Raw genomic sequence first — 20,030 nt, 5'->3', positions numbered from 1 at the left:
CCGATGACTCTTTGTCAATGCTGGCAAACACAATTGAGTGAAGAAATCCCTCATCTTAGTTTTCTCTCCATTTTCCTACCTGTTCCCCATAACCCTTGGCTCACATGTCAATCAGAAATCTGTCCAACTCATCCTTGAATATATTCAGTGACCACCCCGACTCCACTGGTCCCTTTGGAAGAGAAATCCAGAGACTAACAACCCTCTGAGGAAAGAGATGGCTGGAAATACATAACGTACCTACAGCACAATATTACACAACTGGAAATAATAAATGTATTTTATTATAGAACCGTAAATAATATATCTAATATGTACCATATAACACTTTTTAAAAATTAAGTTACGGGATGTCGGCGTCGTTGATTAGGCAAGCACATATTGCCCATTCCTAGTTGCCCTTCAGAAAGTGGTGGTGAGTTGCCTTCTTAAACCGCTGCAGTCCTTGAGGTGTAGGTACTGTGTTGTTAGGGAGGGAGTTCCGGGCTGTTGCCCCAGTGACAGTAAAGGATGGCAATATATTTCAAAGTCATATCTCGACATATCTCTGTCCGATATTAATTTACTGTCTCCTTGAATGTCAGCCATCTCCTGGGGAAACCAGCCCTTTAATTGTGAACATTGGGAAAGAGACCATCCTTTTAGCCAGACAAATAAATGTGTCAAGCTGAGGGAGCAAAGGATGTCAATGTTTTTAAGAGAGAGAGACCTGAGCCAACCTTTCCAGAGTCTGCGCCCTCCCTGGATTCACTTCCTTTCCCTTCAGTTGCTGCAAGTGACCACTTGAAGGTCAGAATGAGAAAAGAAATGGAACGGGGGAGAAAAGAAAGTGTTTTACTCACAGATGTTGGAGACAGGAGGAAGTTTGAATCATTGTGGAGCTCCATCTTTTATCACTCAATGTCCTCGCCATGATTGACTGGAGGACCAGCGTCTTCCGGTCCTCCCATTGGGCAAGACCTCAGCAGGAAGGTCAAGGGGTGGGTCCTCCTCGCACATGCGCAGCTTCCCCTCTTCCTTGGACATGCCCAGTCACGAGCCGGGAGGGAGATCACCGAGCGGCTTCTCGCTCAAGCCAGAGCCGTCAGCCGGTTGCCTGGAAACCTTATCTCGAGGAGGTGTCGAGGGGCGGGGCGTGGCTCCCGTGTCCGCATGCCGGGTCTGCGCAGGTGACCCCGAAGACGTCACCGCGAAGCATAGTGATTCCTATTGGCTGATTCCGTCAGGGCTCTACTGTGACGTCACAGGGCGGAAGTTGGACAATGAGTTACAGTTTAAAAGTTCCTCCTCTGGTCAACATCTGGGAGGAATCAATGTTTCCCCTTTCCATTTCTTTTCTCATTCTGGTAGGATATTGGTGACTTGCAGCAACTGAAGGGAAAATATGTGAATCCAGTTTGTATATTAAACACATTTTTAGTCCAGTAATATAGACATATGTCTGGCAGCCTGAAAGAAGATTTTCAGCTCTCTGTGTCCAGGACAGGAAGTAGTGAGCATGGATCTGTCAATCAGCCTGAATTAGCACCTTCAGGAGAATTGGGAGGGTGAAGATTAGATACAGCAGAGTGAGAATGGAGAGAAAGTGTGTGGGATGGAGACTTACAGCTTTGGGGAATGAGAGAGGAAAAATGTTCCATAGAAACTAACATTTTTCTCAATTTCTTTTCTGTACTGACAGTGATGACTTTTGTAAATCCATTTTACAGGACACAGGTAAGGGAGGATTTCAGACTGAAATCTCAAACCAGACGTCACATCAAGATCTGACAGTCATGCAGTTTTTGCATGGTGAATATCATCCACCTTTGACAGAAATCGCAAACGTCACATCTGGTATCTGTCAGAGTCACTCGATTCCTTGGGACCTGAATCTCATCGGCCTTCGAATCTAGAAGGAGAAATGTTTGTCCGATCTGTCAGCTTCAAAGATTTTAAACATCAGTATGACTGGAAAAGCACCGAGACACACACACCCGAGTGAGAGTGTTCCAGAGAACGGACTGTGGAAAGACCTTTAACCAGTTAAACAGTCTGAAAAACACTGCACCATTTACAGTGGGAAGAGACAGTACCAGTCTTGTGTGTGTGGAGAAGGCTTAAACCGATCATCAAATTTGGAGGGTCATGGACACCTGCCCCATGGAGAAACCTTGGAAATGTGGAGACTGTGGGAAGGGATTCAATTTCCCATCAAAGCTGGAAATCCATCAACGCAGTCACACTGGGGAGAGGCCGTTCAACTGCTCTCAATGTGGGAAGGGATTTCGTCAGTTATCCCACCTGCTGACACACCAGCGTGTTCACACTGGGGAGAAGCCGTTCGTTTGCTCTGAGTGTGGAAAGGGATTCAGTGACGTATCCACCCTGCATAGACACCAGCGAATCCACACTGGGGAGAGACCGTTCACCTGCTCGGTGTGTGGGAAGAGATTCATTCAGTCATCCCACCTGCTGGAACACCAACGAGTTCACACTGGGGAGAAGCCGTTCACTTGCTCTGTGTGTGGAAAGGGATTCAGTAATTCATCTCACATGCTGACACACCAGCGAGTTCACACTGGGGAGAGGTCATTCACTTGCACTGTTTGTGGGAAAGCATTCTCTCGGTTATTCCACTTGCTGACACACCAGCGCGTTCACAGTGGGGAAAAGCCATTCACCTGCTCGGAGTGTGGGAGGGGATTCAGTGATTCATCCAATCTGCTGACACACCGACGAGTTCACACTGAGGAGAGACCATTCACCTGCTCCATGTGTGGAAAGCGTTTCAATCATTCAACATCTATGATGAGACACCAGCGAGTTCACACCGGTGAGAGACCGTTCCCTTGCCCCATGTGTGGGAAGAGATTCACTCTGTTATGTAACCTGCAGAGACACCAGCATATTCACAAGTGGTGACAGGGGTTGGATTCTGCTGTTATTGCTGCTGTTAATCACATCCAGGACTGAACTATGTTCATTCTGACACTTGGTGAATCGGGAGGATCAGAGGGTTTCTTTCTGCTGGACTCGCTGGTCTCGTTACTTTGCTTCCAGTAGGCTGATGCTCTTTGAGCCGGGGAGAGAACATTTCCACTGAAATGATCCACAGAAGCTGATGAAGGGCATATATTTTGTCCTGGATAGTAAATAGTGTTTCCCACCCACTTCTGGTAGATTTAAGATAAATACATTTGTCTCTGTTCCATTGAGTCTACAGCACAGGGCCACGCCAATCGGCTCAATTGGTCTCTGTTATTATTAATGCTCCACATGAGCCTCCACCCACCCCTTTCATCTCCCCCATCAGCATATCCTTCTATCTAGCTTCCCCTTCAATGTATTCATGCTGTTCACCTCAACCTCTCACTGTGGTTCCACATTCTCACCACTCGCTGGGTAAAGAGGTTTCTCATCAAATCCTATTGGATTATGGAACCCCTGAAAATGGATTGAAAATACACACAGCGTTTGAAACAAAAGGGTGAATTGTCAGCACTGATGAAGGTAAATGTCCTGATAGACATTACAGCAACTTAGTCGAAAGGTGACGAAGGCTGATATCTAAATGTTGAAAGGTGTTGACAAATCGGAATGGCAGGAAGCTGGGAAAAGGTGATAGGATCATAATAATAATCTTTATTAGTTTCACAGGTAGGCTCAAATAAACACTGTGTTGTACCCTCAATAACGACGCTTAGAGAGTAAACGGTAAAGAAGGCTTTAATAAGCTAAGAACTAGCCTGGTGCCGAGACAGGTGCTAACTGGGTGCCGCCCACAAGGCGGCCCTTTATATACGACTCCCAGGTGGGCGGAGCTGGAGGCGGAGTCCCCCAGGGTTCCAAGCCCGATCTTAAAGGGACATCACCTTACATGATGATAAGGGTACAGTAATACAGTAACCGTTCATCACATTCACCCCCGTTTTAAAAAAAGTCTGGCGGGGGTGAAGTGCCATCATAAGTCCATTCGTCTTGGCAGCCTGATCGTCCTTATCGACCTCCTCAGCGCGGGCAGTGGTGCGGCGGACACGGACGTCTTAGTTGAGGGTACGTCCGGGAGCACGGTGGTCGGAGCCTTGGTCCGGGTCGAGGTAGGGGATTGGGGTGCAGGGGGAATAGTTGGGGCTGGGGGTAGCGGTGCCGGCGCCGGTGGGGTGTGTAGAGGGGGGGGCGCTAGGGGGCACGCGCAGTAGGTGCCCACCAACGGAGAGTGGGGCCAGGCGGGGGGGTGTTATAGTGGAACCAGCGGGTGCCTGATCCCGGAGGGAAACTGTATATCTTGCCTGCCGTCAGGGTACTCGATATAGGTGTAACTGGGGTTTGCGTGTAGTAATCGGACCTTCTTGACCAGGGAGTCCATTTTATGGCTCCTCGTGTGCCTCCGGAGAAGAACAGGTCCCGGAGCCATCAGCCAAGGTGGAAGCGAGACCCTGGAGGTAGACTTCCTGGGGAAGACAAACAATCGGTTGTGAGGGGTCTCATTCGTGGCCGTGCAGAGGATCGACCTAATGGAGTGTAGGGCGTCGGGTAGGACCTCCTGCCAGCAGGTGGTTAGGAGAAATCTCGACCGTAGTGCCAGAAGGACAGCCTTCCAAACTGTCGCGTTCTCCCTCTCCACCTGCTCGTTTCCCCGCGGGTTATAACTGGTCGTTCTGCTCGAGGCGATGCCTTTGCTGAGCAGATACTGACGCAGTTCATCGCTCATGAATGATGTACCCCGTCGCTGTGGATATAAGTGAGGAAACCGAATAGGGTGAAGATGCTGTGCAGTGCCTTTATCACGGTGGCAGAAGTCATGTCGGGGCAGGGAATGGCGAATGAGAAGCGGGAGAATTCATCAATAAAGGTGAGGAAATAGGCATTGCGGTAGGTGGATGGGAGGGGCCCCTTGAACTCCACGCTTAGTCGCTCAAAGGGCCCCGAGGCCTTCATGAGCCGAGCCTTGTCTGGCTGGTAGAAGTGCGGTTTGCACTCCGCACAGATCTGGCAGGCCCTGGTCATGGCCTTGACCTCCTTGGTTGAGTAAGGTAGGTTGCAGGACTTGATAAAGTGGACGAGCCGGGTAACCCCTGGGTGGCAGAGGTCATTGTGGATGGCTTGCAGGCGGTCCTCCTGCGCGTTGGCGCACGTGCCGCGGGACAGGGCATCCGGGGGCTCGTTGAGCTCCCCTGGACGATACTTGATATTGTACGTGTAGGTGGAGAGGTCGATCCTCCACCTCAAACTGTTATCGTTTTTAATTTTGGCCCGTTGTGCGTTATCGAACATAAAGGCGACCGACCATTTGTCGGTGACAAGGGTGAACCTCCTACCGGCTAGGTAGTGCCTCCAGTGCCGTACAGCCTCCACAATGGCTTGTGCCTCCTTCTTGACTGCAGAGTGCCGAATCTCGGAGGCAGTGAGGGTCCGGGAGAAGAACGCTACTGGTCTGCCTGCCTGGTTGAGGGTAGCAGCCAGGCAATGTGTGACGCATCGCTCTCTACCTGGAAGGGGATAGTTTCGTCCACCGCGCGCATAGCGCCCTTGGTGATGTCGGCCTTGATGCGGTCGAAGGCCAATCGAGCCTCAGCCGACGGGGGAAATATCGTGGCTTTGTCCGCATATTTGGGGACCCACTGGGCGTAATAGGAGAAGAGCCCCAAGCACCGTTTGAGGGCCTTGAAGCTGCGAGGAAGGCGGCGTTCCTTTAGGGGCGCACGCGGTCGGGGTCGGGACCTAGGACCCCGTTTTCCACGACATAGCCGAGGATGGCTAGCCGGGTTGTGTGGCAAACGCATTTTTCCTCGTTATAGGTCAGGTTGAGGGCTCGGGCGGTCTGGAGGAACTTTTCGAGGTTTGCGTCATGGTCCTGCTGGTCATGGCTGCAGATGGTGACATTGTCCAAGTATGGGTATGTAGCCCGCAAATCATACTGGTCCACCATTTGGTCCATCGCCCTTTGAAAGATGGAAACCCCATTTGTGATGCCGAAGGGGACCCTGAGGAAGTGGAAGAGCCGGCCGGCTACTTCGAAGGCAGTATAGAGGCGGTCTTTTGGTCGGATGGGGAGCTGGTGGTAGGCGGATTTGAGGTCGACCGTGGAAAATACTCGGCATTGGGCGATCCGATTTACCATTTCTGCTATGCGAGGAAGAGGGTACGCATCAAGCTGCGTGAAGCTGTTTATGGTCTGGCTATAATTCACGACCATCCGTTTCTTATCCCCGGACCGGACTACCACCACTTGTGCTCTCCAGGGGCTGTTGCTAGCCACGATGACCCCCTCTCCCAGTAAACGCTGAACCTCTGACTTGATAAAAGTCATGTCTTGGGCACTGTATCGCCGGCTCCTGGTGGCGACGGGCTTACAGTCGGGAGTGAGATTTGCGAATAGCGAGGGTGGTGCGACTTTCAGTGTTGCAAGGCTGCACACCGTCAGGGGGGCAAGGGTCCGCCGGACTTCAGTGTCAAGCTTCGGTGGCTGCACTGGAAATCCAGTCTGAGCAGTAGGGGGGCGCAGAGGTGGGGGAGGATATAAAGTTTGAAACGGGTGTATTCGGCGCCCTGGATCGAGAGATCCGCGATACAGTACCCCTTGATTTGTACCGAGTGGGACCCGGATACGAGGGCTATGGTTTGGGATGAGGGATGGGCGCACAATTGCAGCGCCTTACCGTTTCTGAAAGCTCTCCGTGCTCCCGGAGTCGAAGAGGCATGAAGTGTCCCGCCCGTTGTCTTGGACCTTCATCATCGAGTTCTGCAGATGTTTTGGCCGAGTTTGGTCGAGGGTGATCGCTCCCAATCACGGGTAGTCCGAGTCCTCAGCCGAGTCGGACTCATAAGATGGCCACCGCCGTCGGTCGCACGTGTTGGGTCGAGAAGATGGCCGTCCCCATGATTCGCACGAGGCAGATGACGCGTCAGAAGGGGGCGTGTCGGGTTGATGCGCAGCCGCATTGCGAGGCCTGCGGGCCTGAGAGCCTGATTTTCGGGCCGGCTGTTCTTTGTTTTTCTGGCCCCTGAGCCTGGCCAGGCAGACCCTCGCAAAATGACGCTTCTTCCCGCATTCGCTGCAAATAGCAGAGCGGACTGGGCAGCGTGGGCATGGATGCTGGCCCTGCCCGCAGAAGTGGCACGGTGTGCCACCAGGATGAGCGGGTTGCCGCGCGGTGCAGGCCCGTAACGTGGCTGAGTCTGAGGAAGTCCGAGGGGGGTCGCAGAGTCCGCGGGGTATGTGCCCAAATTATGTCGGGCCAGCGAGGAGGCGAGCGTTAGCGTGTCCTGGAGGTCTTTTGCCCCGTTTTCGAGTAGCCGCTGCCGGATGTAGGTCGAGCGGATGCCGGACACGAACGCGTCTCTGATGAGCAGGTTCATATGGGTTTCCCCTGTCAAATCCTGATGATCACAGTCCCTGGCAAGCGCGGTGAGTTTTTCAACAAATTTGTCTAGCGATTCCCCCGAGCGCTGCCGTCAGGTAGAGAGTAGTGCCTGGCATGCACGTCGTTGATAGGCTTGACGTACCGCTTGCGGAGTAACTCAACCGCCTCTTCATAAGTAGTCGCCTTTTCGAGCATGGCGGAAATTCTGTGACTCACCTGGGCGTGGAGTAGGCGCAGCTTGCGTGGCCCTAGGATGGGAGTCTCTGAGGAGTCCAGGTAGGTCTCGAAGCATCGGACCCAGTATTAAAAAAATTATTTTGCCTCCGGTGTCCGTGCTTCCAGGTTGAGCTTCTCTGGTTTTAGGCCGGCGTCCATCCTGATGTAGTTTAGCTTATTAAATTGTTGTACACGCAATAATGACGCTTAGAGAGTAAACGGTAAAGAAGGCTTTAAAATAAGCTAAGAACTAGCCTGGTGCCGAGACAGGTGCTAACTGGGTGCCGCCCACAAGGCGGCCCCTTATATACGACTCCAAGGTTGGCGGAGGCGGAGTCCCCCAGGGTTCCAAGCCCGGTCTTAAAGGGGACATCACCTTACATGATGATAAGGGTACAGTAATACAGTAACCGTTCATCACACACTGCAATGAAGTTTCTGTGAAAATCCCCTTGTCGCCACACTCCGGCGCCTGATCAGGAACACTGAGGAAGAATTCAGAATGTCCAAGTCACCTAATAAGTACATCTTTCAGGATTTGTGGGAGGAAACCGGAGCACCCGGAGGAAACCCACGCAGACCCATGCAGTTTCTCATGGGGAGAACGTGCAGACTCCGCACAGACAGTGACCAAGCCAGGAATCGAAACAGCAGTGCTAACCGCTGTGCTAACCGCTGCTACCGTGCCACCCATATCGCTGCTGTTAATACTAATCGCTTATTGTCACCCGTGAACCCGTGCTGCTGGCATTGTTCTGCATTACAAGCCAGCTGTTTAGCCCACTGTCCTAAACTAGCCCCTATTAAGGATGATGTGGAGATGCCGGCGTTGGACTGGGGTGAGCACAGTACGAAGTCTTACAACACCAGATTAAAGTCCAACAGGTTTGTTTCGATGTCACTAGCTTTCGGAGCACTGCTCCTTCCTCAGGTGAATGAAGAGGTATGTTCCAGAAACATATATATAGACAAATTCAAAGAAGCCAAACAATGCTGGAATGCGACCATTAGCAGGTGATTAAATCTTTACAGATCCAGAGATGGGGTAACCCCAGGTTAAAGAGGTGTGAATTGTATCAAGCCAGGACAGTTGGTAGGATTTCGCAGGCCAGATGGTGGGGGATGAATGTAATGCAACATGAATCCCAGGTCCCGGTTGAGGCCGCACTCATGTGTGCGGAACTTGGCTATAAGTTTCTGCTCGGCGATTCTGCGTTGTCGCGCGTCCTGAAGGTCGCCTTGGAGAACGCTTACCCGGAGATCAGAGGCTGAATGCCCTTGACTGCTGAAGTGTTCCCCGACTGGAAGGGAACATTCCTGCCTGGTGATTGTTGCGCGATGTCCGTTCATTCGTTGTCGCAGCGTCTGCATGGTCTCGCCAATGTACCACGCTTCGGGACATCCTTTCCTGCAGCGTATGAGGTAGACAACGTTGGCCTATTAAGGATGGCATTAGTTCAGTACTGAGAGATCACCTTAGCTTGAAAGATCAGGATGTGGATTCAGTTTGGTTCATGATAAGAAATATTAAATATATGAGGTCTCTTGTGGGAGTACTTAATGGCCCTCCTAAGAGTGATTACACTGTAGGTAGAGTGTATAGGAAGTAATACATGAGGCTTGATGATTGTGGTACATTTGTTTCAAGGGTGGTGTTAATCTACATAGAATCATAGAATTTACAGTGCAGAAGAAGGCCATTTGGCCCATCGAGTCTGCACCAGCCCTTAGAAAGAGCACCCTACCTATGCCCACACCTCCACCTATCCCCATAACCCCATTACACTATGGGCAATTTAGCATGGCCAATTGACCTTATCTGCACGTCTTTGGACATACATGGGAGAATCTGATTTTCAAAACTTAACTGGAAAATGGGTTCACAGAGTCTTTCTGGGAAGGTAGTGACGTAGTGGTATTGTCGTTGGACTCATGCTCTGGAGACTCTGGTCTGAATCCCACCATTGCGGATGGTAAAATTTGAATTCAATAACAAAAGCTGGAATTAAAAATCTAAAGATAACCATGAAGCCATTGTCGATTGCCTTAAAAATCCATCTGGTTCACTATTGTCCTTTAGGGAAGGAAATCTGTCATCCTTACCTGGTCTGGCCCACTTGCGAGTCCAGATCCACGGACAATGCGGGTGACTCTTTTTTAAATTTAAAGTGCCCAATTCTTTTTTTCCCAATTAAGGGGCAATTTAGAGTGACTAATCCACCTACCCTGCATATCTTTGTGTTGTGGGGGTGAGACCCACGCAGACACGGGGAGAATGTGCAAATTCCACATGGACAGTGACCCGGGCCATGATCAAAACCCAGGTCCTCAGCGCCGTGAGGCAGCAGAGCTAACCACTGCGTCACTGTACCGCCCATGTGGTTGACTCTTAAATGCCCTCAGGATTGGGTAACAGATGCTGGCTCAGCCAGTGATGCCCACATCCCATGAACGATTAAAAAAACATTTCTTTGAGCCTACATTCTTGAGCCAACCAGGGAGCTGGTCATCCTAGACCTGGTAAGTTGCAATAAGACAGGATTAATCAATATCCCAATGGTGATGGAGCCTTTATGTAACAGTGATCATAATGATCATGAATTGCACATTCAGTTTGAAAGTGAGAAGCATCGGTCTAAGGCGAGTGTTTCAATTGTAAATTAAGGTAACTCGAAGGTTATGAAGGGAGAGCTGGCTAAGGTGAACTGGGAAACTAGGTTAAAAGTTAGAACATCAGTGTTGCAGTGGCTGACTCTTAATAGCTCTCAGCAAAGATTTATCCCAGTGAGGGAAAGCTTTTTGAGAAGGATGCATCATCCATGGTTAAATAAGGAAGTCAAGGATTGGATTAAATTGAAAGAAACACCGTCCAAATCTGCAAAGGTTCGTGTTCGCTTAAAGATTGGACAGATTTTAAGAACCAGCAAAGATTGACCAAAGAGATAGTAAAGAGGCAAAAATTAGAGTCTGAGGGTAAACATTCTCAGAATATAAAAACAGATAGTAAAAATTTCTATTTAAAAAGGAATAGAGTGACTAAAGCTAGTTTTGGTCCTCTGGAGAATGAGTTTGGGGAATTGATAATGGGAAACAAAGAAATGGCAGAGGCATTAAACGGGTATTCTGTGTCGATCTTTACAGGAGCAGACTGAGAACAATTCACAAAGATAATTGAAAATCGGGAGGTAATAGGGAGGGAGGAACACAGAACAATCACCAGGGAAAAGATGCCAGGAAAACTATTCGACCTAAAGGCTGACAAGTCCCCAGGACCGGATGACCTGCATCCTTGGGTTTTAAAAGAAGTGGTGGCAAAGAGGGCAGATGCATTGGTTATAATCAAAGAACAAAGAAAAGTACAGCACAGGAACAGGCCCTCAGCCCTCCAAGCCTGCGCTGACCATGCTGCACTTCTGAACTAAAAACTTCTACACTTCCCTCTACAGGTCCGTATCCCTCTATTTCCATCCTATTCATATATTTGTCAAGATGCCCCTTAAATGTCTCTATTGTCCCTGCTTCCACCACCTCCTCCGGCAGCTCAGCAAGTTCCAGGCACTCACTACCCTCTTGTGTAAATCATTTGCCTTGTACATCTCCTCTAAACCTTGCCCCTCGCACCTTAAACCTATGTCCCCTAGTAATTGACCCCTCTACCCTGGGAAAAAGTCTCTGACTATCCACTCTGTCTATGCCCCTCATAATTTTGTAGACCTCTATCAGGTTGCCCCTCAACCTCCTTCGTTCCAGTGAGAACAAACCAAGTTTATTCAACCTCCAAAATCCCCCCAAATTCCTCAGATTCTGGAAAGGTCCCAGTGGATTGGTAAATAATAAATGTAACACCTTTATTCAGGAAAGGAGGGAGGCAGAAAACAGGAAACCATAGGCCAGTTAGCCTAACATTGATAGAGAAAGTCTAGAAATCCATTACCGAGGAGATTACAGCAGGCTCATCAGGCACATCCAACATGGCTTTGTGAAAAGGAAATTGTGTATGACTAATCTGTTAGAGTTTTTTCCCACAGTAACATTCAAGTTGGATAAAAGGGAACTGGTAGATGTGGTGCACTTCAATTTCCAAAGACATTTGATGAGATGTCACATCATAAGACAAAGGAGCAGATTTAGGCCATTCAGCCCAGCAAATCTGCTCAGCCATTCAATCATGGCTCATATGTTTCTCTCAGCACAGGGCTAAATCGCTGGCTTTGAAAGCAGACCAAGGCAGGCCAGCAGCGTGGGTACAATTCCCGTACCAGCCTCCCCGAACAGGCGCCGGAATGTGGCGACTAGGGGCTTTTCACAGTAACTTCATTTGAAGCCTACTTGTGACAATAAGCGATTTTCATTTCACATGTGGACATGATTTGCTGGGCTTCCCGCACACCTCGCACACCTATCCCCTACCCCGAAAAACTTGCTCATCATAGTCACTGTCATGTGTGCCCGGTGGACTATATTAAATTGTATCAGGCTAAGCCTGGCGCACGATGAGGAGGTATTAACCCTGCTTAGGGCATCTGCCCATAGACCCGCCTCTATCTCTCCTCCTAGCCCGTCCACCCACTTGCCCTTAAGCTCCTCCACCGGAGTTTCCTCCGCCTCCGAAAGCTCCTGGTAAATATCTGAAACCTTCGCCTCTCCCACCCAGGTACTGGAAACTACTCTATCCTGTATCCCCCTTGGCGGCAGCAGCGGAAAGCCCGGCACCTCTTTTCTCAGGAAGTCGCGCACCTGCAAATACCTAAAACCATTCCCTGCTGGCAATTAAAATTTATCCTCCAAAGCTTTCAAGCAGGGAAAGCTCCCATCTATAAATAGATCCCCCATCCTTCTAATTCCTGCCCTCTGCCAACTCTGGAACCCACCATCCAGCCTACCCGCTACAAACCTGTGGTTGTTATAAATCGGGGTCCAAATCGATGCTCCCTCCACTTTCTTATGTCTCCTCCTTTGCCCCCAGATTCTCAGAGCCGCCACTACCACCGGATTTGTGGAGTATCGGGCCGGTGAGAACGGCACAGGTGCCGTTACCAATGCTCCCAGACTGGTGTCTTTGCATGACGCCGCCTCCATCCGCTCCCATGCCGACCCCTTCCCCACTACCCACTTCCTAATCATGGCTATATTAGCCGCCCTATACTTTCTTACTTATCTTTGTAACATTGGAACAGAAGAGCAGGAGTTGGCCATTCAGCCCATCGAGCTGGTTCCGTCATTGTCATAAATCTGCCTGGCGACAGCAGTAGACGATATTAAAAGTCCTCAATTCATATGCGTCTCTCCCTGGTAATGGGTTTAGAGCAGCCGTTTAGAGAAGAATCAAAAATGAATGGCTTATGGAAGAGAAATAGATTACAGATGATTGGGAAAAGTCCAAGAGATAGTCATATGATAATGTTTAGATATGGAAGTTGATCAGGACAGACAGCTGAATATGCACAAAGCATAATCAAAGAACAAAAAAGGTATAATTGACCAGACCCTGAGAGGCAAAGAGAGGCAGTTAACATCTCGGAGTCTCCGAGAGAAAGGTAGGCAGGTTCCAGCCATCCAGCCTGAAGACCAGGTTTACAGTCAAATACATTTCTAAGTCTTGGAGCCAAGGCAGTGCAGAAAACCTTTGTAACGGCAGTTTGAAATAGCTTCGCTGGATCAGAGGAGAACGTTTTCCCAGACTTGAGTATCATCCCTGTATTGTGTGGTAACTATAGCCGGTTATTTAATTTGGATGTTGTTTGGGGAACAGGGGAAGTCTTACAAAGTTCAGGATTGTAGATATAGTGTGTAACCAGGAGTAAGTTCTCTATAAAATGTGGCGTTTAGTAATTCGCACATCTGAATTGCGTGAGAGTAGAATCATCCTGTTTGAGTGTATTTGTCTTTACTTTAATAAATAGTCTTTAATAATTGTTGTACGATGACTGGGCAATCTGTTCTCACTGGGGTTTCATTTGTCTCCTCACACCAAAACAAAATAAATCTATACACCGCCATGAACCGGTGTTCCAAGTTGGGATACCCAACAGATAACATTAGCATGCTTCATGACACCCTTCAGTGCGTTCATGGCTGATCATCCACTTCAATGTCTTTTTCCCCCACACTATCCCCATATCCCTTTGTGTTATTGGTATTTAGAAATCTGTCAGTCTCTGCTATAAACGCACTCAATGACTGAGCTCCCACTGCCCTCTGGGGTAGAGAATTCCAAAGATTCACAACCCTCTGAGTAAAGAAATGTCTCCTCCGAGACCGGTCCTAAGTGGCTTCCCCCTTATTTTGAAATTGTGCCCCAAGTTATAGGCTCCCCAACCAGGGGAAACAACTTACCTGCATCTCCCCTGTCTATCCCTTTCATTAAAAAATATGGATAAAATAAAGTAAGAAGAATTGGATACAAGGGGGACCGAAAACAAGCTTACTGAAGTGATGGGGGTGGGGGGGGGGGGGGGGGGGGGGGGCGACAGTGCCAGATAGAAATAGGTGTTAGACTGTTAGACTGTAGAAGAGGTGAGTTCAAAGTGGAGAGATAAGAATATCATTCACACTATATGTTAAAAGCCTGTCCAAAGTGTTAGTGAGAGAGAATAACATCAAATTGAAAAAAATGTTTCTCCACAGCAGGGTTAATGGGAGATAGGAGGAGAGAAGAGAGAGAAACCGCTAACAAACAGGACTCTGTCACAAAGCAGAGAACTCCAGTCAGAAAGCTGCTGGTTTTTAGATTCCTCAGAGAACAATTATGCTGAATGGAAGAAGGACTCTCCCACCTTCAAGAGAACTCATGGATGGTAACTACCTTCTGGATTTAGCTCATGGAGTTATATAATAATAATCTTTATTGTCACAAGTAGGCTTACATTAACACTGCAATGAAGTTACTGTGAAAATCCCCTCGTCACTACTCGGCTCCCGTTCGGGTACACAGAGGAGGAATTCAGAATGTCCAATTCACCTAACAAGTGTGACTTTTGGGACTTGTGGGAGGAACCAGAGCACCTGGAAGAAACCCACGCAGACACTGGGAGAACATGCAGACTCCGCACAGACAGTGACCCAAGCAGAGATTCGAACCCGAGTCCCTGGCGCTGTGAAGCAACAGTGCTAACCACTGTGCTACCATGCCGCCCATATTGGATGTTGTTTGGGAAAGGGCCATTTCTCAGTGTTCAGGAGCGTAGATAGCTGGGAACAGGGGAACTTCATAAGATGCTGTGGATGTATGACCATTATTGTAGTGAAGTGCATTGTTGTAGTGTATTGTTGTCTTGTGTGTTTATTTTAAGTTAACAAATATTCTTTATTAATTGAGTACACCACTACTGGACTTTTCCTCACTGGTTTACATATCTTTCCTCATATTATCCCAGATTGTAAATATACACCACTAACTTGGTGTTCCAAGTTATCCTTCCAGGTTTTGGGATGCCCTCACATTTAACATAAGAGGGTTTCTTAACAAAATTGGGAGCTCATCTGGGATTTTGAGAAGCAGAATACCTTGGGTGAAAGGGAATTTATGACTTTTAAATGTAACGAGAATGAGCAAAGTGTTGAAATAAGGGATTGTGTGATTTAAAATAAGGTGACTGCAATAGCTAAGACTTGTTTGGGAGTAGACAATGTATGGTTTGCAAAATGTACCTAAAACTATATTGATGGAATTGGCAAACTCATAACAATTAGGGTTACCCACAGGAAATAAGAAAGGTAGCTGAAAGAATAGCGAATAATTTAAATGTACAAGAGTTGCCAGACAGACCAATTCCTCCCAAAAATGAGGCAATTGTGTTGGCAAAAATTCAATTACGAAAGTTGAAATGGAGGAAAAGGAAAAAGAAATGGAATAAGTGAGATCTTTCCCAAGGAAATTGGAAAGGGAGAAGTTAGCAATGGCAGAAAGAGAAAAGGAGAAAGAGAGAAAGAGAGAATTTCAGCTTAAAATTCTGGATGTTAAAAAAGAGACATCAGGGCAGGTTGAGGAAGGGCATAGTTCTATGTATGAACCTAGTGGGGAGATGTTTAGATTTGCACTTCCAAAATTTGGTGAAAGCATGTCGAGAAAATAGCTGGAGAAATTAAATTGTTGATCGCTGCTCTGAGAGTAAACTTGTAGATAGGGCTAGTGAAGTCTATGCATCTTTCTCAAAGGAAATGTCTGGGGCGTATGATACAGCGAAGAAAGCTACATTGAATGCTTGTGAGTTAATACCGGAGGCTTAGAGGCAAAAGCTTTGAAATGTAAGAAAACGGTCTGGACAGACTTAGATTCAATTTGAAAGGGTTAAACAAAATAATTTGGATTCGTAGGTAAGAGCATAAAAAATATAAGGAACCAATGAGGTTCTTAGAGATATAATTTTTTTGGAAGAATTCAGAGATTCACTACAGGAACTCATGTACAGGAACAAAAGGATAATAAGACTGTCGGGCAGGCTGCTGAACTTGCTGATGTCACACTTTTAAATATGAGAAGGATAGAAAATGGGAAGGTGCGAGAAAAGACAGTCAAGCAAGAGAAGGAATGGTTGAAAATTCCAAGGAGACTTCACCTCAAAGTAAAAAAGATGTTGCTGAAGGAATAAGGGTTATGAGGAAAATTAGATGCTTTCATTGTACTAAATTGCACCATATAAAATCATTATGTTGTGATTAAATGGCAAACCAGTTGGAGGTATACATCTTGAGAAAGGAAATATTAAATGAGAGACAAGAGAACAAGATAAGCTAGTAGGGTATATACACAGAGAAGAACAAACAATAGGACTAATTGAAGGTGTGAAAATGGGTGCACAACCTGTAAAGGGGCAGAGTGAATTGCAGGTGGTTATGTGTTTAACGATTTTGTATGTGAAGGGAAAGTCTTTTCAGGTTTACAGGATGGAATGGGAAATGATATTAACATTTTAACAGATACAGGAGCAAGGCAATCCCTAATGGTATGGGATAAATATATCTGTTCAGAAGTGATGTTGAAGGAAGAAATTTTAGTTACCAGTGTTCACGGGGAGGTTAAAGGATTCCTCTGTGAGAGCAAACTTAAGAAGTAGCTTTGAAGATGGGAGGAATGGTTGTAGGAGTGGTAGGAACATTGCTAATTGCAGGGATTCAATTCATTTCAGGGAATGATACAGGTGAGTCACAGATAATAGTGATGCCCACTGTGGTTGAACAGCCAGGAGACAATCAAGCGACAGACAAATTGCAAATGGAACATCCTTGGGTGTTTCCTGATTGTGTAGTAATGAGATCACAAGCACAGACAATGAGACAAGAGGAGCAAGTAAGTGTATTGATGTTGTCCATCATAATTTCCTTGTGTGTTTTCCTTTAAGTTAATACTTTACTAATTGATCACAACAAGACTGAACTGTTCCTTCCTGGTTTGCATATCTTTTTTTCACATTATACCAAATTGAAAATATGCACCACTAAGAACCGATATTCCATGTTACCCTTCTGGGTTTTGGGATACCCTCACATTTAACATAAGCAGGATTATTAACATTTTTAAAACCATGTTCTGTTTAATTAATGAACTTTTATCAATAGAAATGTTTGATTTTATTCAACGTTTCATTACTAGATTGATGCACTATAGGGAAAGTGGAAGAGAAGGGTTGGCAGACTCTTTAACAGAAAGTGAGTCCCTCTGAGGTAATTGGCAAAGAAGCCAGAGGGGGAGATGAGATTTTATTTTATTTGTTTACACAGCGAGTTGTTCTGATCTGCCTGAAAGCAGATTCACGAGTATCTTTCCAGTGGGTAAATACTTGAAAGAGAAGAATTTGCAGGGCTGTGGGGAAAGAGCAGAGCAGTTGGATGACTCAGAGACCTTTCAAAGAGATAGCAGACGCACGATGGGACGAATGAACTCCTGCAGCCTGTGAATCTGAGTCTCCTGTTTTTGTGCAGGTTAAAAGGGACAGATTTCATTGCAGCCCCTTCCCTGTATATGTATTTAAAGAGACGGGTTTCTCTTTAGTTCTGAGTGACCGATATAACAATTGGTTGGAGGCCCATTTCCCAGTCAGTTCTCCAGCACCTTCTTGTCTCTCTATTAGTGCGATGCCCATGGCAGTTTCCCAACTGGTGCGCAGGCCCCGTTATTCTCAGCTAAATTCAGCCCTCAGCTCCGTCTCCTGCCTGTCAATGACACGAGAAACAGAAAGGTGCCCGAGGCTCAAATGCGAAATCTAAACTTGTGGTCCTAAACCAACATTTCAACATTTGTTAGTCAATTCCATGTTATTTATACCGGGGATTTTATTATTTGATTTCGGCTCTGGAGGCAAAGAGTGGGAGTTTTAAAGGGTATCCTTCCCTTTCTAACTTTGTATTGTATGTAGCTGTGTTTTTCAAAATATTTTGACCGGGGCCCATTTTTACCAACTGGCCATTCTCCGGGATCCATGCCTGCCGACCATCGCGACCCATGGCAGCCGACCATCACGACCCACGCCAGCAGACCATCGCGACCCACGCCAGCCGACCATCGTGACCCACGCCAGCCGACCATCGCGAGCCACGCCAGCCGATCATCGCGACCCACGCCTGCCGACCATCACAACCCACGGCAGCTGACTATCACGACCCATGCCAGCCGACCATCGCGACCGAAAATTTTTCTGTAACTTTAATGTGACAGGTGAGACTGCTTGGTTCTCACGATCTCATTTGCTTTGTCATTCACTGTTACATTTCTGCCAAGGACTTCAACTGATGATTTAAGTTCTCATTGCATCCGTTGAAAGAAATTAAGAAGGTTTATCCTTGAACTCATCATGATTCATCTTTAAATGCCTTTGAAGTTTTGAGGGTTTTAAACTTTCATTTGCCAGTTCCTCCCGCATAGAACACACGTGAGCTTTGCACCTGGATTCACATTAGCACAATTAATAAAGCCATACGTTAAAAAAATCATCTTTATGCTGTTCTGTTCCTGATTTTGGATTCTTTATAATGTGTTGTTCACCAGAGGCCCTGGAGCTCACATGAGCACTGCTGGCAGCTACAAATTGGAGCAATCTCCCTTGCACCCTGAACATGGGTCTGGGCAGGTGACCTGCTCTCTGTCGCCACTTCTGGGCAGAAAACTCCATCGATGTTTTAAAAGAATTTACTCCTTGGTCAGCACGCTGACGTCAGGAGGAAACGTTCTGCCCCGCTGGGCTCCAGGCCTGTGCACTGCTGAGGGGTAACACATGCACGGGGCGGTCGGCATTCCTAAAGTTGGTTGCGGCCGGTCACGGCCATTGTGCACTTCTTCCCGTGATCGGGAATGCCATGACCAATGGCCCCACGATCCTCCCAATGCTTGCCTTCGACTCACCTGCCGATCGTGACCCTGAGTTTGAAAATGACTGGTCTATAGTGTCAGCCGTTGCTCAGTGGGCAGCTCTCTCACCTTTGAGTCAGAAGGTTCTGGGATCAAGTCCCACGCCAAGGACCGGAAGACAAAAATCACTTCCAAAGGGCAGCACGGTGGCGCAGTGGGTTAGCATTGCTGCCTCACAGCGTCGAGGTCCCAGGTCTGATCCCGGCTCTGGGACACTGTCCATTTGAAGTTTGCACATTCTCCCCGTGTTCGCCCCTACAACCCATAGATGTGCAGGTTAGGTGGATTGGACACGCTAAATTGCCCCTTAATTGGAAAAAATGAATTGGGTACTGTAAAAATAATTTTTTTAAATCACTTCCAACATTCCTCGTCCCGGCACTGAGGGAGTGCTGCACTGTCTTTCAAATAAGATGTTAAACTGAGGCCCTGTCTGCCCCTCAGGTGGGTGTAAAAGTTCCCACAGCCACTATTTTGAAGAAGAGCAGGGGAGTTATAGATCATAGATCATAGAACAGTACAGCACAGAACACGCCCTTTGGCCTTCGATGTTGTGCAGAGCTTTGTCCGAAACCAGGATCAAGCTATCCCACTCCCTGTCATTCTGGTGTGCTCTATGTGCCTATCCAATAACCGCTTGAAAGTTCCTAAAGTGTCTGATCCCCAGTGTCCTGGTCAATATTTATCCCTCAACCAACATCACTAAAAACACATCATCTGCTCATTATCTTTTTAAAAATAAATTCCAATTAAAGGGCAGTTTGACATGTCCAATCCATCTTTTTGGGATGTGGGGGTGAGACCCAAGCAGACACGGGGAGAATGTGCAAACTCCACAGACATTGACCCAGGGCCGGGATTGAACCACTGCGTCAACCTATCTGTTCATTTGTTATCTGGAACTTAATTGTTTCAGCCTCCCCTAACTTACCATTTAATAAATGCACTTTGGTTCGGACAAGACTTTAACCAATTAAGAAAAAGGCAGAATTCTCTGGATAGTAAATTTAAAAATAAGTTTATTAAATGAAAAATGTTTACTGGACAACTTTAAGACATTGACTTTTACAACTTCATGTGGGTGATCAGTCTGTAGAAGTGTAACCCTCTCTGGCTCCTTCTTT

The 20,030-nt window shown here is 47.3% G+C and overlaps 1 protein-coding gene across 2 annotated transcripts; it reads left to right on the top strand.

Annotated features, from left to right (window-relative positions):
- Positions 1-1,031: 1,031 nt before the first annotated feature.
- LOC140422436 (uncharacterized) lies at positions 1,032-18,488 on the top strand. Of its 2 annotated transcripts, XM_072507452.1 has the most exons (3): positions 1,032-1,346; positions 1,710-2,815; positions 16,691-16,931. In XM_072507452.1, the coding sequence occupies exons 2-3, from the start codon at positions 2,128-2,130 to the stop codon at positions 16,900-16,902; spliced, it is 900 nt and encodes a 299-aa protein (XP_072363553.1). In that variant the 5' UTR covers positions 1,032-1,346; positions 1,710-2,127; the 3' UTR covers positions 16,903-16,931. The 2 variants fall into 2 exon arrangements, with proteins under 2 accessions (XP_072363553.1, XP_072363554.1); XM_072507453.1 differs by lacking the exon at positions 16,691-16,931 and adding an exon at positions 17,918-18,488 and having other exon boundaries at positions 1,032-2,815.
- Positions 18,489-20,030: the final 1,542 nt, after the last annotated feature.

Source organism: Scyliorhinus torazame, chromosome 5 (genome assembly GCF_047496885.1).
Source record: "Scyliorhinus torazame isolate Kashiwa2021f chromosome 5, sScyTor2.1, whole genome shotgun sequence".
Classification (NCBI taxonomy): domain Eukaryota; kingdom Metazoa; phylum Chordata; class Chondrichthyes; order Carcharhiniformes; family Scyliorhinidae; genus Scyliorhinus; species Scyliorhinus torazame.
The sequence above is the reverse complement of the archived record's forward strand: the minus strand, read 5'-3'. Positions and strand labels throughout refer to the sequence as shown.

What these genes read in the sequence shown, in the direction of transcription:
- LOC140422436 (XM_072507452.1), top strand. Translation starts at nt 2,128, where the DNA reads ATGGACACCTGCCCCATGGAGAAACCTTGGAAATGTGGAGACTGTGGG. An exon ending in ACACCAGCGAGTTCACACCG is followed by an intron (nt 2,816 to 16,690) that starts GTGAGAGACCGT and finishes AATTCATTTCAG; the next exon opens with GGAATGATACAGGTGAGTCA.